Here is a 27,416-nt window from a genome sequence, read left to right on the forward strand (position 1 = left end):
GTGGTGACAAAATTTTAATTTGTTCTTTGGCCATATATGAATAGAAGTGTTTCTTATAAATCAATAAATTAATTAACCTAATTGTAGATATTAACTAAGACATAATCTGGAATTGCGACAAAAAACAAGTACTATACAGCAATACGAAATTTTGAACACTGTGCCTGACTGACGGGCCTGCACTGTGCTGCCGCTGCCGGTCAACTATCAAACTACTCAGTTTGTGGCTTGTGGGCGGTGCATTTAGGCTGACGTCACGGTGAAATCAATATATAAAGGTCGTCACGTTCATTCACGATGTCAGAGTCACCTACAAAGAAGAGCAAGATGGCCACGTCCCTGGACCAGCTGAAGGAGGTGACGGTGGTGGTGGCGGACACCGGAGACTTTGAGAGTAAGTGTTCCTCTCCCTACCACCTGTTGTACCGGCGTCTCACCTTATCTCAGGTGTCAAGCCCCTTTATTTCAACTAAACTGAAATATTGCTTTATACATTTTTATTATCCGTCTAGGTATTTGATATTTAATTGAATCATTGTCATTTATTTATCATAGTTCAACTTGATATTTAGGAAATATGGTAGACACTCGGCACCTGACGTCTGGCAGTCGAACATTATCGTTTGAGATAAAACAAAACTAACAGATCCGGCATTACGCAATTGCCATGACCGTTATAATAATATGGCGTTGAAATAAGTGGTATTTTTCAAATATAATGACGTTACCTAATAAAATTATTGTATAAATAATTGATTGGATTATATGTTTTGCTGGATAGTCGAGTCGTGACAAAACCGGTCTTCCTCGGGGTCCAGTGAGGGCTACAGAGTAATGGTTTACAACAGGGCGCAATTTTAAGTAAAAATTCTGTATAAGAAAATAATTTTTTTACCTCTGGAATATCATTAATAAGTTGGAGGAATTGCAACTTTTAACATGTGTTTGGCACTCGGAGAAAATACTGTATTGGGTTTTATGCCTGAACGGGAATTTTATTACTAACGTAGTTTTTCCTAATGTTTGTCATTGTAATTTGAGAGAATCTGATCTTAATTTTTGGCGCTAATGCTTTTTTATTGAGATATGACCACCCTAGCAACAAAAATGGATTCCTTGAAAGTGGGCAGGGCTTTGAAGAAAAGGGGAAATCTGGGGTTAAAACAAAAAATAATAGAACCTTTGAGAACATGGCCTAACCTATATTATAAAAAAAATACAATATTCTTGCTCTATTTATCTGATGGACGCACATAGTGATTCTCTGAAATTGGTTTCATACACGGCGAATTGTTTACGTTTAGTGGACTTGACCAAGATACTGTACAACAATATTAAAGGATTTTAAGTTTACTAAACACATGTTTGTGGATTATTATGAAGGTATTCAAGTCTCATTCACATAAACTTCACAGAATCTGCTTTGAGCAATCAGAGGACAGTTCAAGTCCTATTTTGAGATTACACATGCAAAAATATCTATTGGTATTCATTTGCTTCATGGCTCCCTCATGACCTAAACACTTGAAACACGCAATAACGAGGAGAATAAATTTTTCTACTGCCATCGATTAAATAAGGCAGTTATTTTTTATAGGGGTAGGACTTTCCTAGAGGCAGTAGTTGGCTTATATTGAACTTGTCAGGTAGTTTTTCAACTCGGGTTGAGGTGTTATGGGGACAATGATTGAGGTGGATGTGGCATGGGGGCATGATTGAGGCGGATATGTGTATTTAGGCATGATTGACATGTGTTTTGAGGGTGTAGCTGTGGTAGGTATGACAGTGGTATGATTAAGACAATTATTACAAAGAAGTATAATATTGATTTGAGCATAATTATGGGTGTGAAAATTATAGTTTATGTGGGAAAGGATACAAGACATTAGACATGTATTGTGCTGCATAGATCGGCTCAAGAACTTTCAACAGTTGGCTAGGACAAAGGAATGTCATGTGTTGCATCATAGCTATATACTGTATAAATACACTACTTTACTGTACATATTTTCTGTATGATTCGTGTTACAGTATTATGTTGTAAGTGAAGAGAAGCTTCCAACTGTACTGTACTATGATTTTTTTTTCGTTTATTTTAGGGGAGGTCATGGAGTTTTTCTTTTTTAATTACCCCTATACCTGTAGTAGTTTTACGTCGTCAGTTTAAGATCTCAAAGATTTTTGTGAAATGTTTTTTAAGTTTTAGTTATCTACATTTAGTCTTCCTGTCTGTACTTGTATAATATATTGTAGAGTACTTACTTAAGCAAAAGAACAGAAATTTGCATGAAGTCATTGTCAACTTTGAAGATTGCTAGCTGGAGGTATGCCAGGAATTCTTTTGTCGCTTTGGCCCAAACATTTTTTTTTTTTTTTTGGTGATGGCTTCTAGGAAGTGATCAATACCTGGCACATTCCTCATCAATTATTTTTACTGACTACATGGTGACATTCTTTTTTGGATATCACTTGTCATATGTTACAGAATGTATTTTGAACCAATTACAAATAATTATGTTACAGTATTGGCAGAATGAAATAGTGTACATGTAATGTGTAATAGAGGTGCTGGTACTTGCCGGAAGCATATCCTGTATAGTTCAGGTATAGATATGTTCGTTAAAAGAATTTATATTTCTCCAAAACCTCAGAAATCTACCATAGGTAAAGAATCTTTTAGTGTACAGATACATGTTCAGGCCCAAGTCACCATCTGTAAGAGGCATTAACCCCTTGAGCACGATGACTTAACTCCGGGGCCTGGGGAGCTGTGATTTTAACTTCAAGCACTTGAGGGGTTATGTGGTGTTCATCTAGGATTCTAGGAGTTTACTCAGTCAGAGGCATAAGTTTTGCAGACTTCCCTAGTTACAGAATTAATAGTGGAGCATTAAGTACAGTACTGTATAGTACATGTATGTCCTGCTCTGGATGACATGGCTGGGTGTTAGTTCCTCACTTGTTACTTAGATGAACGAAATTAGGTATAGTACTTGGACTAATATGGTTGGGAGTAGAGTAGTTTTGTTTTACTTGTTCAGTACTGCATATAATGTGTGAATTTGTAATAAGGAATGGTGTTATGTATCAGTGATTGAATGATTATAAGGCATCATTGTGCTGCTGTGGTTACTGGGCAATATTAACTTTTGTAAAAGTAGTTTGGTGAACTTATGAGTGGTAAAGAGAGAGGCTGAGATTTAAAGGAGTACTGGTGCTGTATATTTAGTATAGAAAATAATTGAAAGCAAAAAGATGGAATACAGCCAGTAAGTGTACAGAACACAATCATCATTAGTTAAGATTGAAAAAAATATACAAACACTGGTTAAAAATACTGGAAATATCTTTTGAAGGTTACTGTAAGAGTTCAGTGAAACATGGCTGTAGAAAAAAAAGAAACTTTTGTAATAAGGCGTTTGCTTTTCATAGCAAGTTTAATGTCATGATGACTCTTGTAAGGTAACCTTGAGAAGATGAACTAAAGTGCAAGAAGGAGGTTGGGTAAAATTTCTCTTCCTTTGTTGTTGTGATAAATTTTTTGTCAAATCAAGGTGTATCAACACAGCTGTCAACAAAGAAGGACTTCCAGATCAACCTAACTCAGATTAATTGAGGCAAATTAAATTGTTGCTTTGGAAGGGGGTTGCATTGATACCTCAGTTGGTATTCAGTCAGTTATGGGATTTTGTATTACAGTGTAAGTTTGCTTGTACTGTACATGCTATAATTTGTGTACAGTAAATGAATATACTTGTCCATGCATGTGTCTTTCTGTGAGAATGTTTGTATCCTAGTGATTTGTGTATATCACTTATGTACGAAGGTTTTGCTATTGTATGCGAAGTAATTTAGTGTACTGTACAGTATTAGTAAGAAGTACTATAGAATGTCCATGGAATAACAAATTTGAATTTTAAAATTTTTATTTATAATGTTCTGTACTTCTTACAGCCATGAAGAAGTACAAGCCAACAGATGCCACCACAAACCCCTCACTCATCCTTCAGGCAGCCAACATGCCCCAGTATGCTTCACTCATTGATGAAGCTGTGGAGTATGGCAAGGGCAAAGGCCAGTAAGTGTTTCTGTGTACTGTACTGTATTGTATTTAAAAAAATTCTTGATGAATCAGTGGCTTGTGTACATTGGCTGACAGTGGGTCAAGGGAAATTTCTTCTGTTGATAATTCCAGTGGGTTTTAGATACTCTATTGCATTTTTTCATTTTGTTGAACGTTGGAAGTTTTAAGCTAAAATGCACAAGCAGTTAGCAGGAAGTCCATGCATTAAAGGTGTAATTAATACTTTATGGCCACTTTCTGGGTTTCAGTGGTGCTTAACCTGAATCCTACAACTATTCAAAAAATAGTAAGAAGAATCCTCAGTAACTAGAGAGGCCTTGCATAAGAGGTGTAGGTGTTCTGAGTTGTCTGCTCTACTGGTCAGTGCTGATGTGTGGAAACTCAGGTGATTGCTGGAGCTTGAGAGAAAGTCTGGCTCAAGGTTACAGCCACCTCTGGTACAGACTGGTGAAACACTCTGCCAGAATTACTTTCTTGTTTGTCCAGTTTCTCCGGATGTTTAGCATGTCTCATGGTAGTTCTGCATGATTATTTTCTACTGTAGAACTTTAATGGCTGTTAATAGAAACCCAGTGGTGGCATGTATAATTAGGTACGGGTATTTATAATTCGTGTTACATTATTTCAATACAGCAGTTCCCTTTTGTTGAGAATGATTGAGTAGTTAGTAAAGTTGTCATAGTGTGGAGTTACAAATATATTCATTGACTTGTTATTGTACAGTATTTCTCTTCATAGGGAATTGTGAAACTATTTTCAATACTATAGAAAATTGCCTGTGTTTTATTGGTGTTGTTCATGGTCCGATTTTTCAAGAATTTATGAAGCAAACAGGGATTAGTAATTAGAAATGTCTCCTAAGCTTGATATTTATTGCCAAGAGTAAGCAGATAACCTTCACAGAACTTCTCGCATTTACTCTTGCTGCACTAGATCGGTGAAATTTATTGAGATTTAATTATGTTACAGATTATGAATTGAAGGATGTATATACCTTAAAGTATTTCATCAACTACTGTAGCTTGTTGGAACCTTGAACATGTTAGGAAATATTGAAACCAGACTATATATACTTTACTGTAGTTTGAAGTGTCTGGCCATAGTTGATTCAATATGCATGTGAGAAATGAAGTTTGGTGGAGAATGTTGCTGTCGGATAACTAATTTGCATGAGTGTTGGTGTCCCCTCCTGATCAGATTTTTAAATTTAGATTAGCTTTTATCTTTTACATATTTAATTAATTAATTGATTTATTTATTTTTAATGGTTGTAAATGGATACAGGTATTTGTGGAGTTCTATTGTATATTGAGGAGAGTTGCCACACAGTACACATACCAGTACTGTGTGGCAACAGTTGGCTTGTTATTGTGGTCAGAGATGGTTGTTTAGGGAAGGGTTGCCATTGTTCACTTTTTGTAGGTTAAGTGTATGCAGGTATAGGCCTTCCCATACTGCCAAGTTTCACAGCAGATAGTATAATTATTATCACCATAGTCTGTGCTGAATTATTACTTAAAATTTAGTACCTGTAGATCCTAAATATTTTGAAGCCTGGCAATACTTATGATAGATAATAATATAAAGTGAGGTTTACATAATTTGGCAAGAGTTTGGTGGTGGTGAGTTGGGGTGTTGCAACTGGCTGAGTGGGAGGGAGTGTTTGGGGGCCTGAGGCTGTTCCCATGGTGTGTGTGTCTCTCTGTCTGTCTGTGTACACTTTTACATATTGAACAGATAAACTTAATAGTCTTGGCTGGCCTGTGGTTTAAGGAATGGATTTAATAACTTTCACTTGGAATTAATGTGAAGCTTAATTGGAAGGCTTGGTAAATTTTCCTTGTTTGCAGCGTAGGTTTTATAGATACTGTACAGTGCAGATATTTTGAATTTTTGTTTTGAATATATATCATTTGATCAGCTCTTTGCTTCAAATTCAAATCTATTAAAGATCAAGGTCATGGCTGAATGTCAAATTTGGGGGAATTTTAATATTTATGTAAAAAAAAATCAGATTTTTTACTTCCTCGTACAGTTTCAGCAACAACCTTCAAACTCACTGGGTTCATTATTTAAAAACTAATATTCACTAATAGGACGTCGGTTTTATAAATTTTATGTACAGTATTTGAATAATGCCACACGATTTTGCTCGGCACAGAGAGGACGGCATACACAAGGGGTTAAAATTTGTATAATAAGAGATTTAGCTTGTAGAGTATTTGTATATTTGATTAGCTTTGAGGTGAACTTGGGGTCCTCAAACTCTTACCATGGAAGAATTTTAATGGCAAATCTTGTATCCATAATAAGTGTGATGCTCCTTACCTTTACACCATCATTTTACCTCTTTAGTTGATGGTTAGGACTTTTTTATCCCTGTAAGGTGTTATTTTCTATTTGGAAACACTCCCACCTTGAGGCCTGTGGAGCATGAAGTGTGACATTGGTGGCCAGCTAGGCATGACTTGTGACTCACACTCAGAAGGTCACTACTTATTGTCACTCTTCAAACATAAGCAAGGCCCAGGTGTGTACTTGAGCTATTGTGTGTTGTGCTGCTATTAATCACCTTTCATTTGGTTGTGAATGATTTTTATTTTTATTTAATTGGTCTATATGCTATAAGATAAGCAGTAAGGGGAGAATGGGAAGTGAAAATGGGGGCAAATATTCATTTGTGATAATTACCTTTTCTCTTTTTTTTTTATACTATGTATTTTTCTTTGTTGTTCAGTTCCATATTGATGTACATACTTTGTGTTTACTTGAATGTAGATACTGTACCTATTATTAAGTCCGTATCAAACGAACTACAGTACGTATTAGTATTGTTAATGTTTTGCCTACAATAATAATTTTGAAATAATTTTTTGTCTTTCAGCAACAAATCTGACAAGCTGACCCACGCAATGGATAAGTTGTTTGTGTTGTTTGGATGTGAGATCCTGAAGATCGTTCCTGGGAGGGTCAGCATTGAGGTGGATGCTCGACTGAGTTTTGATAAGGAAGCCAGCATCACCAAAGCCCGCAAGTTCATCTCCATGTTTGCTGCTGAAGGTATCGACAAGGAGCGTATTCTGATTAAGCTGGCATCGACCTGGGAAGGAATCCAAGCCGCAAAGTGAGTAGTGCAATTTAGGTATTGCAATAGGCATGATGTAAAAAAAAAATGCAGTACCGTATTGTATTTTTGTGGTTAACACCAGACTGTAATTTGTTCTGTATAACTAAGATAAGCAATTATACATTTCTCCATCATTATAATTATGCATGTACTTTAACATTAATTCATCAAGGCTTTAGTAGGAAGAGATAATAGTCTAGATTATTCATAAAGGCTTCAGTTAATAAAGAGATTTCATCATCCTCTAGGGTGTTGGAGGAGGAACATGGCATTCATTGCAACCTGACGCTGTTGTTCGGCTTCGCTCAGGCTGTGGCGTGTGCTGAAGCTGGAGTGACTCTCATATCTCCCTTTGTTGGTCGTATTCTTGATTGGTAAGTACGACCTGAAATATTTTTGGCCCTTGATCATTCATAGTAAATGTCGTGTGTGTTAAGAGAAATTTTGGGCTTATGTTTTACCTGTGTTTATAGAATCATGTGTTTAATTTATACGTTCTTTAGTACCATATTATATTAATGAAGTCCTTAAGGAAAGTTTTCTATTGCCACCTTTGTGAACAGTGAGTTGTTTGGTGACCATTATATTATACTATTCTTGTTTCCCTTCTAAAGTAAGATTTGAATACAGGCAACATTTTGTGATAGTTTTGATGAATCCACAGCTACTATTAGAAATTTTTACTTTGTTCATCAGGTATGTTGCAAACAGTGAGCAGAAGTCATATGAGCCTCAGGATGACCCAGGAGTGAAGAGTGTCACCCGCATCTACAACTACTATAAAAAGTTTGGCTACAACACTGTTGTTATGGGAGCTTCGTTCAGGAATAGTGGTAAGTTTCAGTTTAAGCTTCACTATTTGTAAATTTAATACTTTTTTATTGAATTTATATACCTGTATACCTGGTAATCATTAATGAATTATATTAAGTATAAATCCAATGCTGATAACGTACAGTATACTTCACTGCTTGATGTGATATATATTTCACTCCCTTCATATTTTTCTCCCAGGTGAGATCTGTGAACTTGCTGGTTGTGATCTTCTGACCATTGGCCCCAAATTCCTCGAGGAACTGCAGAATTCTAAAGAACCTATCATAGAACACCTGTCAGAGGCCAGTGGTAAGTTTACTCCCATGTGTAATATATATACTGTAGTTTAAAATTAAGGAGAGAGTCCGTGCCAGTGATCAGACTTGCTAGTTGAATGAAGCTCGAGAATGAAAATGGGTTTGAGATTATATTCAAGATAAGTGGAACAAAGTATAAAATAAATTTTAGGTGTGGGACTGAAGGACATTGAACCTTAAGTGTGTCATGTAATCTTTAAAGGAACTTAATACAGGTACCTTTATTTGATTCTCTTAAATAACGGAGTGGCAAATTGATGGGAAAACGGCCTTTGGGGCAATGGAAGAGTTTTTTACAGTACTAATTTTATTAAACCATGAAAAGAAATTGTGTGGACAGATGTTATTGTATAATAACTTTTCCAATAGCTGGAATCTTTTATCCTCGGGACTCTTCATTGGCCAGAAAAACTTTCGAGTACACTATTCTCAGAAATTCAGGGTACAGTACAGTATTAGGTTTATCAATAACACTATTTTTGAGGAACCTAAGTTGTGTTGGTCAAGATGCTACTATACACTTAAGGGAGAGGCTGATACTTGGATAATCTGAGTGGATGGAGAGGAGATAGAATCATGGATTGAATGACTAAATTTTAAATGTACTTGGTGTTCCCCTTCCCCTTGTCATTTTCAGTTTTCTGTACCATTTGATGCTACTCTACAGAAGTAAGGACGATTGTAGAAGCTTAAAATAATTATTGAAGAATTGTGTTGATATTCAGAGAGCCTTTTCTATGATGGTTTATTATTATTGTTTCATCTTCTATAGCCAAAAAACATGACTTGGAAAAGGTCGAGATGAAAGAAGCCAAGTTCCGTTGGGAAATGAATGAAGATCAGATGGCCACTGACAAACTGTCCGAGGGAATCCGCAAGTTTGCAGTTGATGCAGTAAAGCTGGAGAAAATGCTCCTGGAGAAGCTGAAGTAATAAGTTCATGTACATCATTGTTCCTATGTTGTGTAAACTGTAGAATGCCAAGAGATTTTGTACCTTACAGATAGAATCTGTGACAGGTACTGTACTCTGTTGCCCCGAGATTTTTTGATAAATAATTTGGATATGTTCGTTCTTTTTTTTATAAAATTATCTGTAAAGTACAATTCATAGTTTTTCACATTCTAGAATAAATTATTTATTTGTCTCATTGTGAATTTGTTATTTTTCAGTTGAATTTTTCTTCATTACTACAAACTGATTTGGTAATCCAGAGATATTGAAAATTTAATGCATATGGAAACCTGATAAAGCAAAAGAATGTTTGAACATAGTTATATTTGTACTTTATTTTAGTTTATTTCTGGCCATGATCTCGAGTAGTAAATTTCTGGCCATGATCAGGAGTAGAAGTTGTGAGAGGAAATAAGATATTTTTGTTATAAGTAGATGGTTCTGTCTAGTGCAATTGTCACTCAAAAGGAAATGACTTTAATAATCCAAGTACAGTGTTTGATTTTCAGTATTTATGTGGAAGGCTAAACTTGCATAATTTCTTCACAAAATTAGGTTGCTCCTTCCACTGTGGTAATTTCCTTTTTATTTAGTTTGCCAGACAGAGTAGCTTATAAATGTTGTTAAAGTACAATTGAGTGTTTTATGTATGATGTTGATTTTTATTTTCATGGAAATTTATACTTTATTATAAAGTGAATTACCCCTTACTTCAAAATTATAACCAATTCGTTTTATTTTTTTAATTTTATAGTAATCCATAATTCCAGAAATTGATATAAGCATGATTCTGATCAGTTGCATATGAAGTAATAATATCTGTACCCAACTGTTCCCGGTGAAGGAGGTAACGACTCTCTCTTTCCCTTTCTTCCTGCACACTTATACTGAACAACATGCACAAGCTGTTACTGGAGCACATTTCTTGATGTAGCAGTGTAAACTACCAGGAACATATTGCCATGTGTAATTGCATTCTTCTCATCTGTTTAATAAATAAATTGTAGAAGTAAAAACTTTATTTACAAACTTATCCCAGTAGCTACCTTGTGAATATTAAAGTTTTGTACTGTATTTATAGGTTACTGCAGTCGGCTGTATTCAAGGAAAATTGACTGATAGAAGAAATTTTGCCAATGATGCTGCCAGTAGATCACTACTGTGCTTGATTTGGTGGAAAATTAAATCAGGGTATTTATAGACTGTGAATCATGTTAAAAGTGCAGGAAAATCTTGTGTAGCTAAAGATTTATTTTCAATTTAATTAGTCGAGAAACAATTGCACATGCAGCATAACAACCAACATTCTCGGTATATATACATTAACTTTCTCTTACAGTATGATATCTTAAATACAAGTACTGAGAAACTATGGATTTGCAGCTTCAAAACTTGGGGCACTGAAGTGGTGGTGGTCAAATTGTACTACATCGCTCGTTTGTTTGCTTTTTATTTAAAACTTAGGAGTTCTGTTTTGATTCCTGCTTAGGCAATATTGAAAAGCTTCTTCAGATGGGCAGTGGACTAGACTGGAGGAAACTTGCACAGCTTGATAATGTGAGGAAAGGAACATTGACCAGGTATGTAGACGACACAGTACAAAAGTGGAGTTTGTGATCCTGTTGGAACTTACGTAGATGTGTGCGAGACCATTACACTGCCAAGGAAATGTAATTTTACTGAAATTCTTGGCTTTTTCTCTTAAACAGTGTACATGAAGCATTTCTTGTTATAGTATTGAAAATAATGGCCTTGTTGGTGATATCTTGGTGGTAAGGAGATTTTAGATTCCTTGTAATGCAAGTGATGTGATTACTTATACTGCATAAACTAAAACTTCTTAGTAGCAATTTCCATACAGTGCAGAGCAATCTCCACTTGTGATATTCCTGCATGTCATTTGTGTTTTTGACCTATTATGATATAAATTCATATTTAAATTATGAAAAGCACTGTTTGAGGAATAATTTTGATTCCTGACTAGAGCAATGAGCAATCTTATTCAACAATTGGCATTGTCTCCAAACAGCTTTTGTCTTTTTTAGCTCCTTTCACTGCACTACAGTGCCAGGGGAAAAACACCAAAGACTTCTTTTTGAGGCAGCAGTTGCTGCACATGAAGCCTTTGTGTATTTACAAGGTCACATTAAATTTTAAAGAAGCTCAAACTAACATTTTTGTAATTTGTTCTTGAAGTAAGAATTCTGCATTCAGAGGGACAGTGTTGAGAGGTCTTAGCATACACCAGATTGTTCCACAGTATTTAATTGTATTTCATAGATTTATAACGTCTTGCATGTAAGGTGCTCCTATTTTTATCTCGTCAATTCACTTACTAGCATACACAATTATCTATTCATATTTAACCTGAACACTAGTTTTTAATAGTTCCTAAAGTTTTGGCTGTTCTTGCTCCGTTTACCTGTTTATTTTTCTCCACCACAACTACTGTATATGGAGGTTTAGTTGTAGTTTACCTATTTGGAACTCATAAGTATTTTCAACCAATCGCCTTCTGGAGCCTCGTAATAAATCTTTAGAAATTTCCTTAGCATGAAAGTGAAATGTGTATCATTGATACTTTACCTGGTTTATCAAACCTGTTATCCTTTCTTAAAATTTTCTTGCCTCTGCATTGTAACATTCTGTTACATCTTATGCTTGGACATTAATAAGGCACTAAAAATTTTTCTGGCAACTCTAAAGACATCTATACACCCTTTTGCCTCAACACCATCATTGACTGTCACCAGTTATGGTTGACTCACTTTACCAAGCTTCTTACACTTGGTGGCCTTGTACTTCCTGTAGCATAATGCTGTCCTCAGAGCATTTTGTGTATTTTTCTGCTATTGGTCAGTTTCACTAACCTTTTGCATTTAATAGCTTATGGTTTACAGTATGTGCATGGGAGGAAGAATATTATTTACAGTGGTCTCCCCATTAGTTGGAATCACCAGAACTCTTCAATGGCTGGAATTTTCCGGAAAGGTTTAATCAATTCCAGGTTTGAGAAGCAGTCATCTCGTAACCCGGAAATCTCTCAAACCCAGGAGAGCTCTGCCCCAATTATTCCAGCTAATGTGGAGATTACTTGTGAAAATGTTGGAAAGAGAAAATAATACAAGCACTCGCATACTATTCCTGTGGTTTTGGGTCATTCATATTAATTTTGTACTGTATTTACATGTTCAATTTATATTTAACCCCAAAGGGGTATAGGTACTTGCTGACAAACTCTATACAACAAATCATTTAAAATTTGTATTATTTGTTAACTCGAAGAGGGTCACTGGTCAAAGTCAAGAAAATTCGTTTTTTCGCTTGTCATTGCTTTTTATCCTGACCATTCCAGACAACACTACAGTTTTTCAGAGGTTTGGTTAAAAATATTTCCTTAACTAGATCTACTTTTCAGGGCTGCTACAGGACGGTCCCTCCTCTGCTGCTACAAGGCATAGAAAGCTTACATATGAACTGAAAAGTTTTTATTATATATACCTACATCAGCTGAATTGCATAAAATTCATGTACAGTACTATTTACAATATCATAAATTACCTATGTTAATATTTTCAAATTTAACTATCAATAAATGTAGATTTTTGTTTTGACATTAACTTGGATTGTATTCATTAACACTACCTATGGTTTATATAAAAAGAAAGGTCACAAATGCCATATGATGCAACACATTCTATTTACATTAAGGAGTAACAAAAGTCATTTATCAACTACCACGAGTTAAGTCTTAAAAGTGAAAAAATCCTTCAGTTTGCTACAATGTATTTTGGAGGTTTTGGGGGTTCAAATTCACCAAGTTCTTCATCATAGGAGCTGCCGGCTCTGAATGGTCTAAGTTCCCAGTCTATACGATCCTCCATCTTTGTAAGTGTGACTCCCAGGTCCTCTAGAGTGGGAAGACCCGTTGTTACATCAGATACTCCTTCCTGGGGGGACCAAGCAGAAAGTATTAAATGAGTTTCACACAATTTTAAAGCCAATACTTTGCCCAAATTTGCATAAAAAATGTCATAGCTGTGTTGAAAGCGTGTACTACAGTTATGAAATTTTACTCCCCATATAGTTGAAGTGGTCTCGACCTGACAGAAAATGCAAATAAGATTATTACCGAGGTATAAAAAAAATTTATATAGTACCAACATACATGGATGCAAAAAGCCAAACATGTGCAAACACACACACAGTAAGTCAAAATATTCATTAGAAAGAAATGCATTCTTACCCTCTCTACTTTATCCCTGGTGAGGGTATTGACTGGCCACGATGGAAGGAACTCTGTCATGCGTGCCTTCACTTGAAAGACTAAGTCCCACTTCATGTCGTAGGTCATGTAGCCAAAGTCTTTTCGCATGACACGGTGGAACCAGTCGACCAGCTCAACAAGTTCGTATCTACGAGGTCTGCAAAATTTTCACATTACCAATTTAGTCGCTATAATGGCAACAGATTTCTCAAGCAATATATTTACATACACACTAATACTACATCTACAAGCCTCTTAACATTAATCCAAGGGTCTTAATAGTCTCTTCCATGACAATTTATTACAACACAAGTAACTGCGAGTGTTAACACCCAAGAGTGTGCACCCCACCAGAGGTGCTGTCAACACAAATGTTAATAGGGAATTTGCCAAGTGGGGTCTCGTCCCAGAAACTCTTTGCATGTAGTAACAATCAGTTTGAGGGAAGACATTAGATGAATGCATTCTGCTCAATATATTGCAGAACTACCCATATATCCACTCACCCAACAGCCTCGTAAATTTTGCCAGCAGTTTCAGGATCATTCACGGCATTGATGATACCCTGTGCAATATCCCCAACATAAACTGGCTGCTTCCAAACATCCTTGCCAGCCTTGGGCAGTGGCATGATACGGCCTTGATGTCGCCATAATCCAGCATAATACCTTTATAAAAGTAGAGGTTGACACATTTTAATATGTGTACAGTATATACAGTACTGTAATAATAAAATATAAATTTGGTACAATATTTTTGTAAGTTAAGCTCTAAATTATAATACAGTAGTTAGGTACTACATAGCAGTATTTCTAACCTTAAGAACCGATCTTCTTGGCCATACACATCACTAGGGCGGAAAACAGTAGCTTCTGGGAAAGCATCCAACACAGCCTGCTCGCCGAGACCTTTAGTTTTCAAGAACTTTGAGCCACCTTTCATCAAGAAACCCTGGTGAAGAAAATTCATATTTTGTCAATACAGCAACAATCGTTCACCAGATGTGTACATATAATATAATTAACTAAATCTATAAGAAACAAATTGTGTAAAATATGTTTGCAGGAATAGTTTTCTTTGATTTAAAACTTCTCTAGAAAGTGAATTCTGGGCTCCTGATTACAACTGGTTTGGACAAAGACCTTGATGTGTTAAAATTTTCCTCCAGGTAATAAAACAGCTGTCACTTCCATGAGGACCATGTTGTATCAGTGCTGGTTGTTTCTCAGTGTTCACCTCACAGTTGCCTGCCTGCCACACCATAAAGCTTCCCACAGGTAATTCAAACAATGTTATTTTGTCCCGTTTAACCTCATTGTTTCATTAATTTAAATTTTGTGATCTCTTCTTACCCTCCTCCCACTTCCATTCTCTCCATCTAGTTACCTTGTCCCTCTTATCTTCTTCAATCCTCCCCCCTCATCACTTTATTCTCTGCTTCCCACCCACGTCTTTTTCCTTCCTTCTTTAATCCTGCTCTCCTTGTGTGATCAAAATTCAGTCTTTCCACAGTTGATTATTTCCTAATCCCAATAGCAATATGAATAATCTTATACATGAAATTACAGTAAATAGATCTCTAAAATACTTGAAAAATATTTAAATTTTTACACTATCACAGAATAAAAAAACAAAACAATGAAGACAGTGATTATGATGACTGAATATAAAGCTACTTCAGACAATGACACTTGTTTTTTAATCCTTACCTCATGCTCAACATTGGAGTTTAGTGCAGACAAGTGGATGAACCTCTCGACCCCCATCTCCTTACTGATTTGGGCTAAGCGTTGAGCACCTTCCACATTAACCTATTCAATAAAATTCTTTAATATACATACCAGTAATCACACAGGTTTTAGCTTACTGAAAAAAGACGATGTTCTGGTCTTGAAATTCTTAGACTGCATTTGTTGATAGGGAGTTATACCCGAGCTAAATAATAGACACTGATTAGCCTTCCCAGCTCCCCAATAATCCTTCCATGTACTGTTCTCTCCCTAATTTAATTCTGCATCATATCACTTTTTTAGTTTTATGCAATGCCATAGATTAGACTAAGTATTTCAAAGATAACAAGGTTTAATTGTTTAAAATATACCATACAGTGATGAAATTTTTTTTGTGAACTTTGAGACATCACACGACTTACTTGTTCAAAGGAAAAATTCATGGTTTCCCAATCTCGTCCAACTAAATTTATGACAATATTGGAATGCTTGACGGCCTTTCGTATGGCATCTTCATCACACAGGTGGTAAGGCATGAAGAGCACCTGGCCCAAGTCCCCCACCAGCTTCAGCCGCAGCACATCATAGTGGTCGCCACGGTAGGGGATAATAATCTTGGGAGAAACGAGAGTAAAATTTAGACAACCTAAGCCACAGAAACCACCTGTTTTTACCCGACGTCTCTGAGCTTTTTAAGGCTAAACTATGGTGGCTTATAAATGCATCTAAGCAGAGAGCATCATATATCAATTATGAGCCTGAAAGCATAAGCGATCTGAGAGTTGATGCACACAATAAATGTGAACGTTTTTTAAGATGTTTATTTAATTTTTCCCACAAAATAACCAGAGCAAGCAAATTATTTAAAAAATTTGTCGGGGCAAGTAAATTATAAGTCACTTGTCCAGGACATGTAAATTGTTCCACACACTTTACAAAGCCTGACACAGAAACATTCCACAAGACTGAGGATGTGGCATATGGGAGTCTTACCTGTGTTCCAGTCTTCCCAAGGCGGTTGCACACATAGCGTCCTAGAAAGCCTGAAGCACCAAATACAGTTGCCACATTACCAGAGAAGGAAGAACGTCCTCCACGCCCTCTCTTAACAGCAGAGAGGTTGGGATTGGTCAAGAATCTTGCATCAGATGATGAGTAGCGCTGCTGTACTGCAGATAAAGCTCCGGCCCGCACACCAAGACCACATCCTAGAAGAATATTAATTACGGCTCAGCTTCGCCTCCAATAACTGGAAACATTCTAACAGTTTCTTGTGATATAACTGGATGTATTGCCTTTATCTGGGTATTACTCAACATACACCAGCTTATGAGCCTAAATGGTAACCCAGCGTCTGCAGAATAAATACATAATAGATGAGAAAAATGACCCGATTGTTAGGAATTTTATTCCACATTTCCCCTCTGCTTCGAAGTCCTTGCCTACCTTTGGTGTGACCAAAATTGACAGGAAAGGAAGTGTCATACCTACTTAATTAAAAATTTCCCCAAACTCAGTAATCACCAATGTAATAAGCATGAAAAACTGCATTATTTTTCATGCCGAAATTGTTTGCCGGTGTTTCCAGAATAACTTTACCGTTTATTCATCACCACTGATATAAATGTTGTTACACGGTTACTAATAATGAAAGCCGGGATTGTGTACCAAAATCAGCTGATGAGACAAAATTTGTAAACAATGATGGTTTAAAGAGGACAAGTGATCATATCACATATTTCACACATTATATAAATCTAGTTAATATAACAATGAAAGCAAATGATCTATATGAGTACTAAGGGAACAGCATAGTGTTAATCCTACCCATCCATATAATGTTTTTCTGCAGAGCCATCACGACCGTCCTGCAGCCTCCTGGCGGCCTTCCTTGAACCAAGAAACATTTACATCAAATACAACTTTATATGAAGCTGTTTGACGTATGTTTAAATATATAACTTTACTGCTTAATTTAAAATATTACATATGGGTGGAATTTTAATATATTTATGTAGAAATTAACTGGTAGATAGAAAATTCGGATCTAATTCAGAATTCGGCTTTAGATTTAAGATATTTCCTAAGATTTTCCTCTTTTTTTCTCAGTAAATAGTTTTGCTTTTTTTTTAGTAAAGTTTTGAGGTCACCATGATAAGAAGGATATGTTTAAAACTGCCTGAGGATACATTCCTTTAATAAATTAAGCCTGGATTTAACTTTTTTGCTCCTAAACATTGTGTTTGTTTATAGACATTAAAATATTAACTAAGATAAAGAAAACTAGTATTCAAAGACCTTCAAGGTTAATGATAATATTTTTTTAAATATTAGGATAATATGTCGGCTGTATGTGTCCGGAATAATTGTAATATTAAAAATCAGAAAAAATCAGTTTAATCTGAATTTAGATGTTTTATCTGAGTGAGCTGCACAACACACCTTACTTCACGTTATCAGGAAATTGGAACTCAAGATACATAATACTTATGTTTTATCATCAATGCGCATTAAATAATGTATTAAACTCACTGAAAGTGTATTGTATTTAAATTAAATTCAAAAGGTAAATAGCATATAATGTTACATGTTATACAAGATTTACGAGTGCAGCTGTTGTGATGGGAGTATTAGTATTTTTTCACCCATTGACCATTAGACTAACAATTTAGAATGAATTTAATGCTACCATTATATTGTTATACAACTTTAAAACGTACTGATATATTTTGTGATGAAATTTCGAATTAGAAAGTGAACAAAATTACATATTATGAGGTCTTGAAAAGAAATAAAAATATTCATCCACTCTATTTAACTATGTAACACGAGTAATTGTATTTGTCTATATGTTGTTATTTTACGAGTAAGAAATTTATAGATGGAGCTGAAGGAATGTTGAGTGAGGTAAACAGTGCGAGTGTGAGCACCCCGAGACGGATAAATGCGCAGGGTGGGGAAGGCATCATGAAGACACCTAAAACACCGGATAAACTAAGCTCTTCTCAATTTTCAAAGGTAACTTACTAATAGTTCTCTGTACGAAGGCAGCATACATGTCGTAGATAATTAATTAGCATCTAAAGACTGTGTGTTGTAGTTGTGTGTACATCTCCACCCGTTACTCCGCATGGCCAGAGAAACTTACACCAAACAATGAAATAAACACATCCTTGGGTTGTTTGGGGTAGGTTATACACTAATGTCAAAGAATTTTAGTATATTTATGTCTTATGTATGTTAGAATGAGCAATTGTATGGTAACTCTCTGTTTGGTGATCATCTGCATGTAGAAGACTTACATAAGGTATTGCTGACTGTGATGGTAATGTAGGACTTCTTTTTATCAGTTTAAGTCATTATTGTAGTATGAAGGTTATTTAGCACTTCTGAGACTCAATTTACAGTATTGTATTAATTATATTCAGTGTAGCACATAACACGACAGGTACAGTATAAAAAACCAGTACAGGTTGTGAAAGACTACAAGACGATGTACAGTAATGAAACCTTAATTCATACTTGTGGACTATGATGCCAATGAGAAACAGTTGAGTAATTAAAAAAAAACGAAAATAATAAAATAAAATTATAAATGTGAGGCTCATTTTTATTATCTTAAATTTTATTATGAAATTGCCTAAATATTCTTACTACTGTTTGTATTACAATTGACACACAAACTGTATTAGTCTGTCCTAGAATATTTGGTAATATTGCAGTTTACAGCAACCACAGAATTCCGGAAATTCACAACACTCAATCGATAGAACTATTTTTTCTATGATCATTTTCTTATGTTACACTAATGTCACAAATTGATACTAAGGAAGTTATTGAATTTTAAAAAGAGTAAAATCAGAGCACCTGTTGCCCCTAGGCTGTTGCTCAAATTGTGTGTTCGTACGTTTGCTTACCTTCCGCGTATGTGCCGGGGCCGGCTGCCAATCAAATTGGGGGGGGGGAACAGCCAGTCAAATCTAGGTGGGGGGGGGCGCAGCCAATCAAATCCAATAAAAAATCTCAACATTTGATTCAACCAATTAGCATTCAATATTTGGCGGGGGTGCTAGGGTGTGGGAGCGGGACATTTTTAATCAGTTGCAACATGGAGCCATTATGTGCTGGGTGCGATTTTGATTATTGGAAGTTTATTGTATTATTTCATTCTAAAAAGAAGGAAATTTTAGAGAACAGGAACCCACGATGCATTGTTTCCTGACTCGGAGTAAGGCAAGAAATACTGTAACGGCTATTTATATTCTCGTGGAGGCTGACCACACAACTCTAGGGTTATTACAGGGTCGGAGCCCCTGGCTAGGGATTTAAGTAAGATTTAGTTTGGTTATATGGTATAAGTTAGCAAGCACAGAGTACCGGGAATTCAGAACACGCAATCGATAGAACTATTATGGAGGGGGGGGGGCTAATTTCAAAACGAGTGATTTGTGATAAAAACGAATGTCAGATTTGTGCCAGTTGCATAAAAAAACATCAGAATTTTTTTTATCAGATTCTTTGGTTGCCTTAATCTGCAATTTTACCGAATATTTATTCAAACTTGTGTTTTCAGTGGACAGTAATACAGTACTGTAGTTTGATTTCTTTTGCACCATAACTACTGTATTGTAATTATTTTTTCTATAATAGATAAGCTGATTGTTACATTGATTATTTTATATTATGTTAAATTGTTTATTTTCAAATGAAATGCTGTTGTGGTCACGGCCGAGACGCATTAGTGTTGTCTTGCTCCAAATTATGTCAAGGATTATACTTAGTATTTCTCAAAAGCTTGGGTTGAATTATAGGTTAATTTAACAATGAGTATTGTTGTGATGATGGCTGGGCTGGCAGGACCATATGGTCCAGGCTGTATCTCACAACAACAATAACACTGACCTGCAAGACCAAGAAAGTTTTTTGAATTTTTAATATTTTTTACAAGATTTGTGTTGTTATTCGGACGTGTTGTTACCCAGGTGTCCAGAACTCAGGGTGTTTACTGTACTTGCTATAATCCTCAACAAAATTTGTAGCAAGACAACAGATTCACACCAATGTATTGTGGCCATGACCTCCACTACAAGAGCTGATGCTATGAACGGTGTTGCCAACTCTGAACGGAATTCTTGCTAGTTACCAACTCCTTTGAGGAATAAGATGAAATAATATATACTGTACTAATATATGTGAGGTATAAAACAATTCTAAGCCGCACTTACCCAGTTGAATTTTTTACTTTTGTCTCTTGGTCATAAAATGTGTCGTAACAGATGTGTTTACAGTTTAGTATAGACTAGAATATCACCTCAATCCTCAGTCAGTTATCAGAATATATTTACAGTGGCTTATTAAAATTACAGTACAATACCCCATTTCTTATTTGATAATATAATTTTCATCGGTCCTCATATTTTCCAAGTACGGTGCAGTATAGTGTTCCACAGCCTCACAGTCAGGTATTACCCCTCACTAGTGCTGGTGTTGTTGATGTGTTATCACATTTCCTGTCCCAAATACAGTACATCCTGTCTTACAGTGTGACAAGTGGACCAAAAAGTTGGATTTTAAAGCTTGTGTTCATGGTGTGTTGAACAGCTGTCATTGGTTGTAAAGATGAATATTAAATTGTGTCTAAGATTACACAACATTATTTACGCTCATATTTATTGTCACTTTTCACAGTTCCTGCCAGAGTATGTGGAATATGCGGAGCGCATCCGTAAATCACTCTACTATGGCCGACTACCAGCAACAGACCGTCCCTCATTGCCCTTCACAAGTTAGTATATTTGGCTTTTTTGTTTCACAGAATCATTTGTTGGTTTAATGATCTCATAGATTCCTTATTGTTATCTTTCAAAAAAGGTAATTTCTTTTTCATATTTTTCATCATTTATAGTACCGGGTACGTAAACAACTTTAACCAGAATACTTCATGAATTTGTGTAGTGCATTACTGTGCTGGACTCATTATCAGTTGAAGCTTTAAGTTGTGATGTACAGTATATATTACATAACTAACAGGGTTTGGATTTTTACATGTACAGGGGGGAGTACAGCACAGTTTTGCAACAATCCATAAAGTGTTTTAAATTTCAGGACAAAGAAATTTACACTATCTTGTGGTTAGGTACAGTATTTAGTGACATACTGTACATTGTGTCTTTGGAGTCAAGTTATGGTACAATATTAAGTTTTGATAACTACTCTAATATGTACAATTTGTCCATACCAGGCTTGTCTGTCGAAAGGTTCAGTGAACTGTGCCGTCAAGATGGGCTGGAAAAACTGGACTTACGATATGCTTCCTCCATGTGTTATGATGCTTGTGTGACTCCATGCTCGCTCATTCTTGCGTTGATGTACCTGGACCGCCTGCGCTCTCACAACCCGGAGTATTTAGCCAATACCTCGCCATCTCAAGTCTTCCTGGTCGCTATGGTAAGTCACAGGGCTTTAAGTTCTCCCGAGTCGCCATATAAGTCAAAGGCTCAGTAAGCTTTTTTATGTCTATGTTACAATGGTCAGTCTCTAGTCGTACAAAATCTCAGTCTTCATGATTTTAAGTAAAATATTAGTCTCAGAAAATTTAATAGCTTGTTAGTACAGTTTAATTCTATACTGTACATCTAAAGCAATCAACACACTATTACTGTACCAATGTTGATATTGATCATTTGTCAACGTTTGCCACTCTTGCTTCATTTTTTGGAAGTAACTGTACTGTATAGAGTAAAAGAATATAAAGATGGTGTTTTGCTTTCAACACTGCAGGATGTGGAGATAGTCAGTACCAAATACTGTATGTGAGTATTATTTGTGTTCCTCCTCAAATTATTGGAAAGGCCGATGTGAGGAGCTTGAATAGAATGTATGCTGTCAAAACTACCAATCATCTCAAGTGTTCAGTAGAAAATAATGACTTTTTTAGGTGGTGGCAAGCAAATACCTGTATGATGATGGAGAGGAAGATGAGGTGTTTAACGATGAATGGGCCACGTCTGCTGCGATCTCTCTTAGTGACCTCAACCAAGCAGAGAAAGAGTTCCTAGTTGCCATTGTAAGTATTTCTCTTCAGATAGCAAACACTTCCAGAAGCATTTACGGTAATACAGATTTTTTATGACCATTAACTTTTACAGTTCCTACCTCTCTTGCTTGTTATGTACTGCATAATGATCAGCTTCCTCCAACATCATGAACAATTTGTGCTTTCTGTTAATATTCAGTATAGACTTTTTCTCGAAGGTTTGTTTTATTAATCATTGTTTTCTTATTTAACACTAAAAATCCAAGGTGGGGTGTTTTAATGTTTAGCTAAAGTACCTATCATCACCTGGACTGGCTAACCTTGAGGACACTAAGAAAATCCCTAACTGTTGCACTTTTGTTTGTCAATGAAGTATCTTAATCCACATATTAACTTGAGTAACTGATATTGAATTTTCTGTGATTGTTTTGTTGCTTACAAAGATTGGATACAAATATACTTATTTGAAATATAAGTTCGTTACCTTTATCACACGGGTAGAATTTTTTTTGCATGTTTCATATTACACTGTACATGTATGTATATAATGATTTTGGATTTTTTATTCACCTATGTAAAACACTGAATTAATTAGAGAAATTATACTGTTTTCATTGCTCCTGCTTGATCATTGATAACTTGACTTGCATTTCTCTTCAGGATTGGAACCTTTTTGTTGATGCAGATTCATTCCTGTGTGCATTTAAACGTGTTGAGGGTGAGGTAGCATGGCGTGAGGGAGAAAGACGAGGTTACTTCACATATTCGGATCTGCTGTCACTGACCCAGTCGCTTCCTGCCTCCTGCACTCCTCTTTTGAACTTGGTTAGTGCTCTCAAAGTGTACCAGTCTCTTACTTAATCCAGGCTAAATAAATAACTGTCTTATGACTCACCAAGGAGATTATGATAATTGTGTATCACTGCATAGAATTTCCCTTCACTTCCTAACATTCAATGTGTTGTATACCTGTACTTGATAAATGATGATTTAATAAATTCCATTAATTTGACTAACACTGTACAGTACATTTGAGAAGGAAGTGGATTGTGTAGTCCAATGTTTTTTTTTTAGTATGTGAGGAGCTATTTACGGGGATTCTTAGAGCAGTATAACACCCACCCACCTCCTGAATGTATTTGCAGATGAGTCACGTGTTTGCTGTTTGCATGGTTGGATACACTGCTGCTGTTGTGAGTATTGTTGCAGGTACAATTTTGGCCCAAGAATGTAGTCAGCACATGGCAACAATGATGAATCACTTGACATATGATGTATCGTCATCCAATGAGACTGTGACTCCATACCTGAAGGATGTGACAGAGTTGGGTCATTCAGTTCAAGTGGCAGACTCCCTAAGCTTCATGACAGGTTGGTTGATTTCATATATATTAAATTGTACTGAAAATAATGGGCATTTTTCCTTTACCCGGTCTCCTTTTTCTCACCGTTTTCCTTTCACTTTTGTTTAGGGAAATAGTTTGAGAAGCATTGCTGGAGATGGAATAATTGATATCAGTTGAGAATGAGAGTTCAAGACAGTCTCTGAGGGTATAAAAAACACACTGTCTCTCTTTTCAAGAATAATACATTGATTAGCTTATCCCTTTTAACCTTTAAACTCTTTAATAATGAATGTAATATTCTTACAGGGGATATAGTATTTTTATTCTCAATTGCAGGAAATATGGAAACTAGTTTGGATGATGATGAAGAGAGGAATATGAGCCTGTCAGGTCTCCCCTCCCGGGCTATTACAACACTGACCACATCCATCTTACTGGCCATGTCTTCACCGAGTACACAACAACAACATCAGCAGCAGCAGCATCGGCAACACAGTAGTGGACACAAGAATTGTCGGTCTTGTCAGTCATCTAGGGTAGACCAGAACTGTCGTCCGCGAACAAAGGATCCCAATGTTTGTTGTGAACCGGATGACTCGGACTTGGATCCTTCGGATGTACGCTTGAGCTTTACAACGGGACCTTATTGGCCACCTTCAAGCCACGGTCGAAGGATTGGTCAGGTTGACGTAAATTTCATTCCCTTACATCTTCCTAACCTGGACCTGACTTCCATGGAATCTCATGCAAGTGATCAAAAGGAGGACTGGGTGTACTCCAACCCTTGGAAGATCCCTTGGCTCTCTTGGCACAGTGCCCCAATTTACAGTATGATTCAGAACTTTTCAGGCATTGGAGCTCCAAACATGGCTAGTTTCAGGAGAAGTGAACATGGCTGGGTGGATTGGCTGGACAGGATGTACGAATTGATGCAAGGAATAGTAATTGACATAGTACCTCACGCTCATTCTGTGACACTGTCCCCGGCACCCATGCTCAGCCGAGTTGCTGTGGCCCACTCTGGCCCAGATCCTGTGCCTTGGTTACTGTAAACTACCCTGGTGGATTATTAGGATCCTTTTCATTGAAGAAAGGATTTTTCATCTTTGGTAACACTAAATGTTTTCTGTATGAAAAGATAGCCTCAATAATCCTCATCAGGAAAATTTTACCGAAGAAAGAAACTTTCTGATTGGCTTAATTCACCACAGAGTTGATTAATCAACAAAAGTACATTTTCTTATATAATCTCATGTGAAACATGTATGTAAGCTTATCCAAGTTTGTAGACACCATGATGAGTTGATGAATGGTTTTTAGACACCAAGCTGTTACCCAGTTTTGTGGACACCAAGATGAATTGATGAAGAAGTTATTCGGATTATATGTTTTAAGTTACATTGCTTCATCTGGATTCATTGAGATAATTAGTTGCATAATAAGAGGAGAGTTAGGTGTATAGCTCCCCCTTTAAGGGAAGTTCCATCGACAGTAGAATGCTTAGAACTTGAAGAACACCATGGAACAGATAGTAAATAGCTGATTGGTAAGTGGGAAGGAGCATTTTGGTTAGTTTCTTAGTTACTTATTTATTTTGTTTCAGTTCTGTTCATTTGTTATCTTGTCCTTGTCTCCTCCTTTAGTTTCCTGTAAATCTATTTATTTGACTTTGATTACATTTTGTTATTCTTTGTGTAACTAGGAATTGGATTAGGTTGATGATTAAATGAGGAATATGATATCCCAAGCTTGTATTTGATGACCTATAAGCCAATGGGCAAGGAGTAAAAATATCCAGTAAGTGTAATGAAGGTTTCTCTTGTTTTATGTGTTATCTTATTATTTGATTCATTAATCTTCACCTAACATGTATTATTGTTGCTGTTCCTTTATTTCATGAACAAAGAAGAAATTAATACTTAAAAACATCATCAGTGTCCCTAAGATCATACTAACATTGTGTAGCCCACCATCAGTAATGCAGTATCTTAGGAAACATGTGTAAGATCATAACTTGTATTAAGTAATTCATGTTTGGTAAATACGGAAGTTTTGATTAAAAGTTTTAGATTTCCTTAAGAAATTTAACAAACCTTTTTCCCTTCTGTGTGAGTAAATAGATTTTAGAGAAGCGGGTACAGTAGTCATATTTATTTTGTATTAAAAGATTGATTAATACGAGGATATTTTAACTCGGGAAAATTATTCTCTGAAACAAACTGTCAGGGGCCAGCTGTATCTGCACTGAAGTGTGTGGGTGGTGGTGTCCTGTGTGCCTGTACAAACTAATGTGTCCAAGCTAACTTTTGGTGCTCTGAAACAATAAAATGGGAGAAGTGGTTGTGCCTTCATACGTTAGCAATTGGTTAGTCTCAAACCAATATATTTAGTTTAGTGAAAGTGTGTTGTGACAGTTAAAGCTTTTGGTCGTCTTCCTGCTGTAGGGAGGGTGATACAGTATAAGTTAGAGGTGGAAATATTGTACATTATCTTGAGAATTGTGAGCCTTCTCGACCTTGAAAGTTACTTCCACTCTAATGAGACAGTTCTACATTTGTGGCAAGAACCATCTGCCCATGTAAAGGATAAGCTGTTGAACTACAACTTTAAAAGTCATTCAATCTTGGGAGCTTACAAGTAGGATTTAGCTAGACTGGTTAAAGCATCTTTTGTCTTTGACTTGGCAATGCTTTTCAAGGATATAAGTATTATAGATCCTTTATATTTGAGATGAGGTCATTACTTGTTAACTGCTGCTTTGATCATTTACTACTGGCCTGGATGAGTTGGATAGATCCTTAGTGAGGGTGTGAACTCTGCCTTAAGGGGATTTGAGGGCTTCATGCTCTGTGGAAAGGTTGTAGTTTTGTCTCATTTGGTCCTTATGTTAACAAGGCAAGTCTTTTGCAGAGTGTTTTCTACCCTGAAATCGGAATGGAACTGGTAATTACCGTAGTGCTCAAGTATATAGAACACTTACATAGCAAGTATTACAGTAAATTAATGAACTGTAGAATGAAGCTTTCAGGCTTACATTTTGGATGATTTACTGAACTTTGCTAAATACTAAGATTCATCAACATAAGTCTTCACAAACACCTGTGATGGAGGTTAACCTTGGAGTTTGAGCTTCTTTCTTTAAAATTACACCAATGCCCTCTTGTCTATCAGACAGGTTCAATAATTATCACTCGATCAGTTGTTATTTGTATTAATTTCACATACTTATCTATCACGAGAGGAAAAAAATATAGGCACAAGAACGCTGTAGTACACATGTTATTGTGATAAATGAAGCTCTGTTTGTCGGCACGAGTGTGTGAAGCACAAAAAAAATGGCTGGCGCAGTTCACCATTACCAGCCGTGTGGAGACGAGTGTCAAAATAAAACTGGCGTATTATACCAAAGTTGTAGTCATTTTTATATTGAACCCCAGTAGGAATCAGCCTCTGTCGTAAAGATGAACTGTATCGTAATTAATAATGTCATTAATATGTAATTAAAATATCGAGGAAGTTAAGTTGTAATATCTGGCGTCAACCTTGAGTGGTGTAAGATGGCGTGTTTTTATCAGTTGTCTACAGCGTTTACTTTTTTATCTCGTGTGACCTTGATTGCCAGCATTTATATATTGATACCTCTTAACTAGACTTTAACTTTTAGTCATCAGTACACAATACATACTTTAAATACCAACAGAAAGAGCCAAATACAAAAAAAAATAACTAAAGATCAACA

At 36.1% G+C, this 27,416-nt stretch overlaps 3 protein-coding genes across 5 annotated transcripts; 2 read left to right on the plus strand and 1 right to left on the minus strand.

Annotated features, from left to right (window-relative positions):
* The first annotated feature begins 200 nt into the window (after nt 1-200).
* LOC121856837 (transaldolase-like) lies at nt 201-12,918 on the plus strand. 3 transcript variants are annotated; one of them, XR_006087065.1, is made up of 9 exons: nt 202-394; nt 3,955-4,078; nt 6,969-7,208; nt 7,460-7,585; nt 7,908-8,044; nt 8,226-8,336; nt 9,117-9,273; nt 10,788-10,878; nt 12,717-12,918. XR_006087065.1 is itself a non-coding variant. In XM_042352579.1 (8 exons), exons 1-8 carry the CDS (start codon nt 298-300, stop codon nt 12,757-12,759), a joined length of 1,035 nt encoding a protein of 344 aa, XP_042208513.1. In that variant the 5' UTR covers nt 201-297; the 3' UTR covers nt 12,760-12,918. The 3 variants fall into 3 exon arrangements, 2 of the variants coding, with proteins under 2 accessions (XP_042208513.1, XP_042208515.1); XM_042352579.1 differs by lacking the exon at nt 10,788-10,878 and having other exon boundaries at nt 201-394; XM_042352581.1 differs by having other exon boundaries at nt 10,788-12,918.
* LOC121856836 (NADH dehydrogenase [ubiquinone] 1 alpha subcomplex subunit 9, mitochondrial-like) lies at nt 12,772-17,225 on the minus strand. The gene is made up of 8 exons (XM_042352578.1): nt 17,123-17,225; nt 16,289-16,503; nt 15,718-15,909; nt 15,275-15,376; nt 14,383-14,516; nt 14,072-14,233; nt 13,545-13,722; nt 12,772-13,248 (listed from the first exon to the last, which is right to left on the minus strand). Exons 1-8 carry the CDS (start codon nt 17,151-17,153, stop codon nt 13,069-13,071), a joined length of 1,194 nt encoding a protein of 397 aa, XP_042208512.1. The 5' UTR covers nt 17,154-17,225; the 3' UTR covers nt 12,772-13,068.
* Nucleotides 17,226-18,163: 938 nt separating this feature from the next.
* LOC121856835 lies at nt 18,164-25,751 on the plus strand. Its single transcript, XM_042352577.1, has 7 exons — nt 18,164-18,313; nt 20,984-21,080; nt 21,537-21,742; nt 22,233-22,361; nt 22,992-23,156; nt 23,477-23,702; nt 24,014-25,751. The coding sequence occupies exons 1-7, from the start codon at nt 18,191-18,193 to the stop codon at nt 24,727-24,729; spliced, it is 1,662 nt and encodes a 553-aa protein (XP_042208511.1). The 5' UTR covers nt 18,164-18,190; the 3' UTR covers nt 24,730-25,751.
* Nucleotides 25,752-27,416: the final 1,665 nt, after the last annotated feature.

This window comes from Homarus americanus, unplaced genomic scaffold, assembly GCF_018991925.1.
Source record: "Homarus americanus isolate GMGI-L3 unplaced genomic scaffold, GMGI_Hamer_2.0 scaffold43075, whole genome shotgun sequence".
Taxonomy (NCBI): domain Eukaryota; kingdom Metazoa; phylum Arthropoda; class Malacostraca; order Decapoda; family Nephropidae; genus Homarus; species Homarus americanus.

What these genes read in the sequence shown, in the direction of transcription:
- LOC121856836 (XM_042352578.1), bottom strand. Translation starts at nt 17,153, where the DNA reads ATGGCTCTGCAGAAAAACATTATATGGATGG. An exon ending in TTGGGAAGACTGGAACACAG is followed by an intron (nt 15,910 to 16,288) that starts GTAAGACTCCCA and finishes GTTTCTCCCAAG; the next exon opens with ATTATTATCCCCTACCGTGG. An exon ending in ACTCCAATGTTGAGCATGAG is followed by an intron (nt 14,517 to 15,274) that starts GTAAGGATTAAA and finishes TTTCTTCACCAG; the next exon opens with GGTTTCTTGATGAAAGGTGG.
- LOC121856837 (XM_042352579.1), top strand. Translation starts at nt 298, where the DNA reads ATGTCAGAGTCACCTACAAAGAAGAGCAAGATGGCCACGTCCCTGGAC. An exon ending in TATGGCAAGGGCAAAGGCCA is followed by an intron (nt 4,079 to 6,968) that starts GTAAGTGTTTCT and finishes TTTGTCTTTCAG; the next exon opens with CAACAAATCTGACAAGCTGA. An exon ending in ACACCTGTCAGAGGCCAGTG is followed by an intron (nt 8,337 to 9,116) that starts GTAAGTTTACTC and finishes CATCTTCTATAG; the next exon opens with CCAAAAAACATGACTTGGAA.
- LOC121856835 (XM_042352577.1), top strand. Translation starts at nt 18,191, where the DNA reads ATGTTGAGTGAGGTAAACAGTGCGAGTGTGAGCACCCCGAGACGGATA. An exon ending in TCCCTCATTGCCCTTCACAA is followed by an intron (nt 21,081 to 21,536) that starts GTTAGTATATTT and finishes TGTCCATACCAG; the next exon opens with GCTTGTCTGTCGAAAGGTTC. An exon ending in AAGAGTTCCTAGTTGCCATT is followed by an intron (nt 22,362 to 22,991) that starts GTAAGTATTTCT and finishes ATTTCTCTTCAG; the next exon opens with GATTGGAACCTTTTTGTTGA.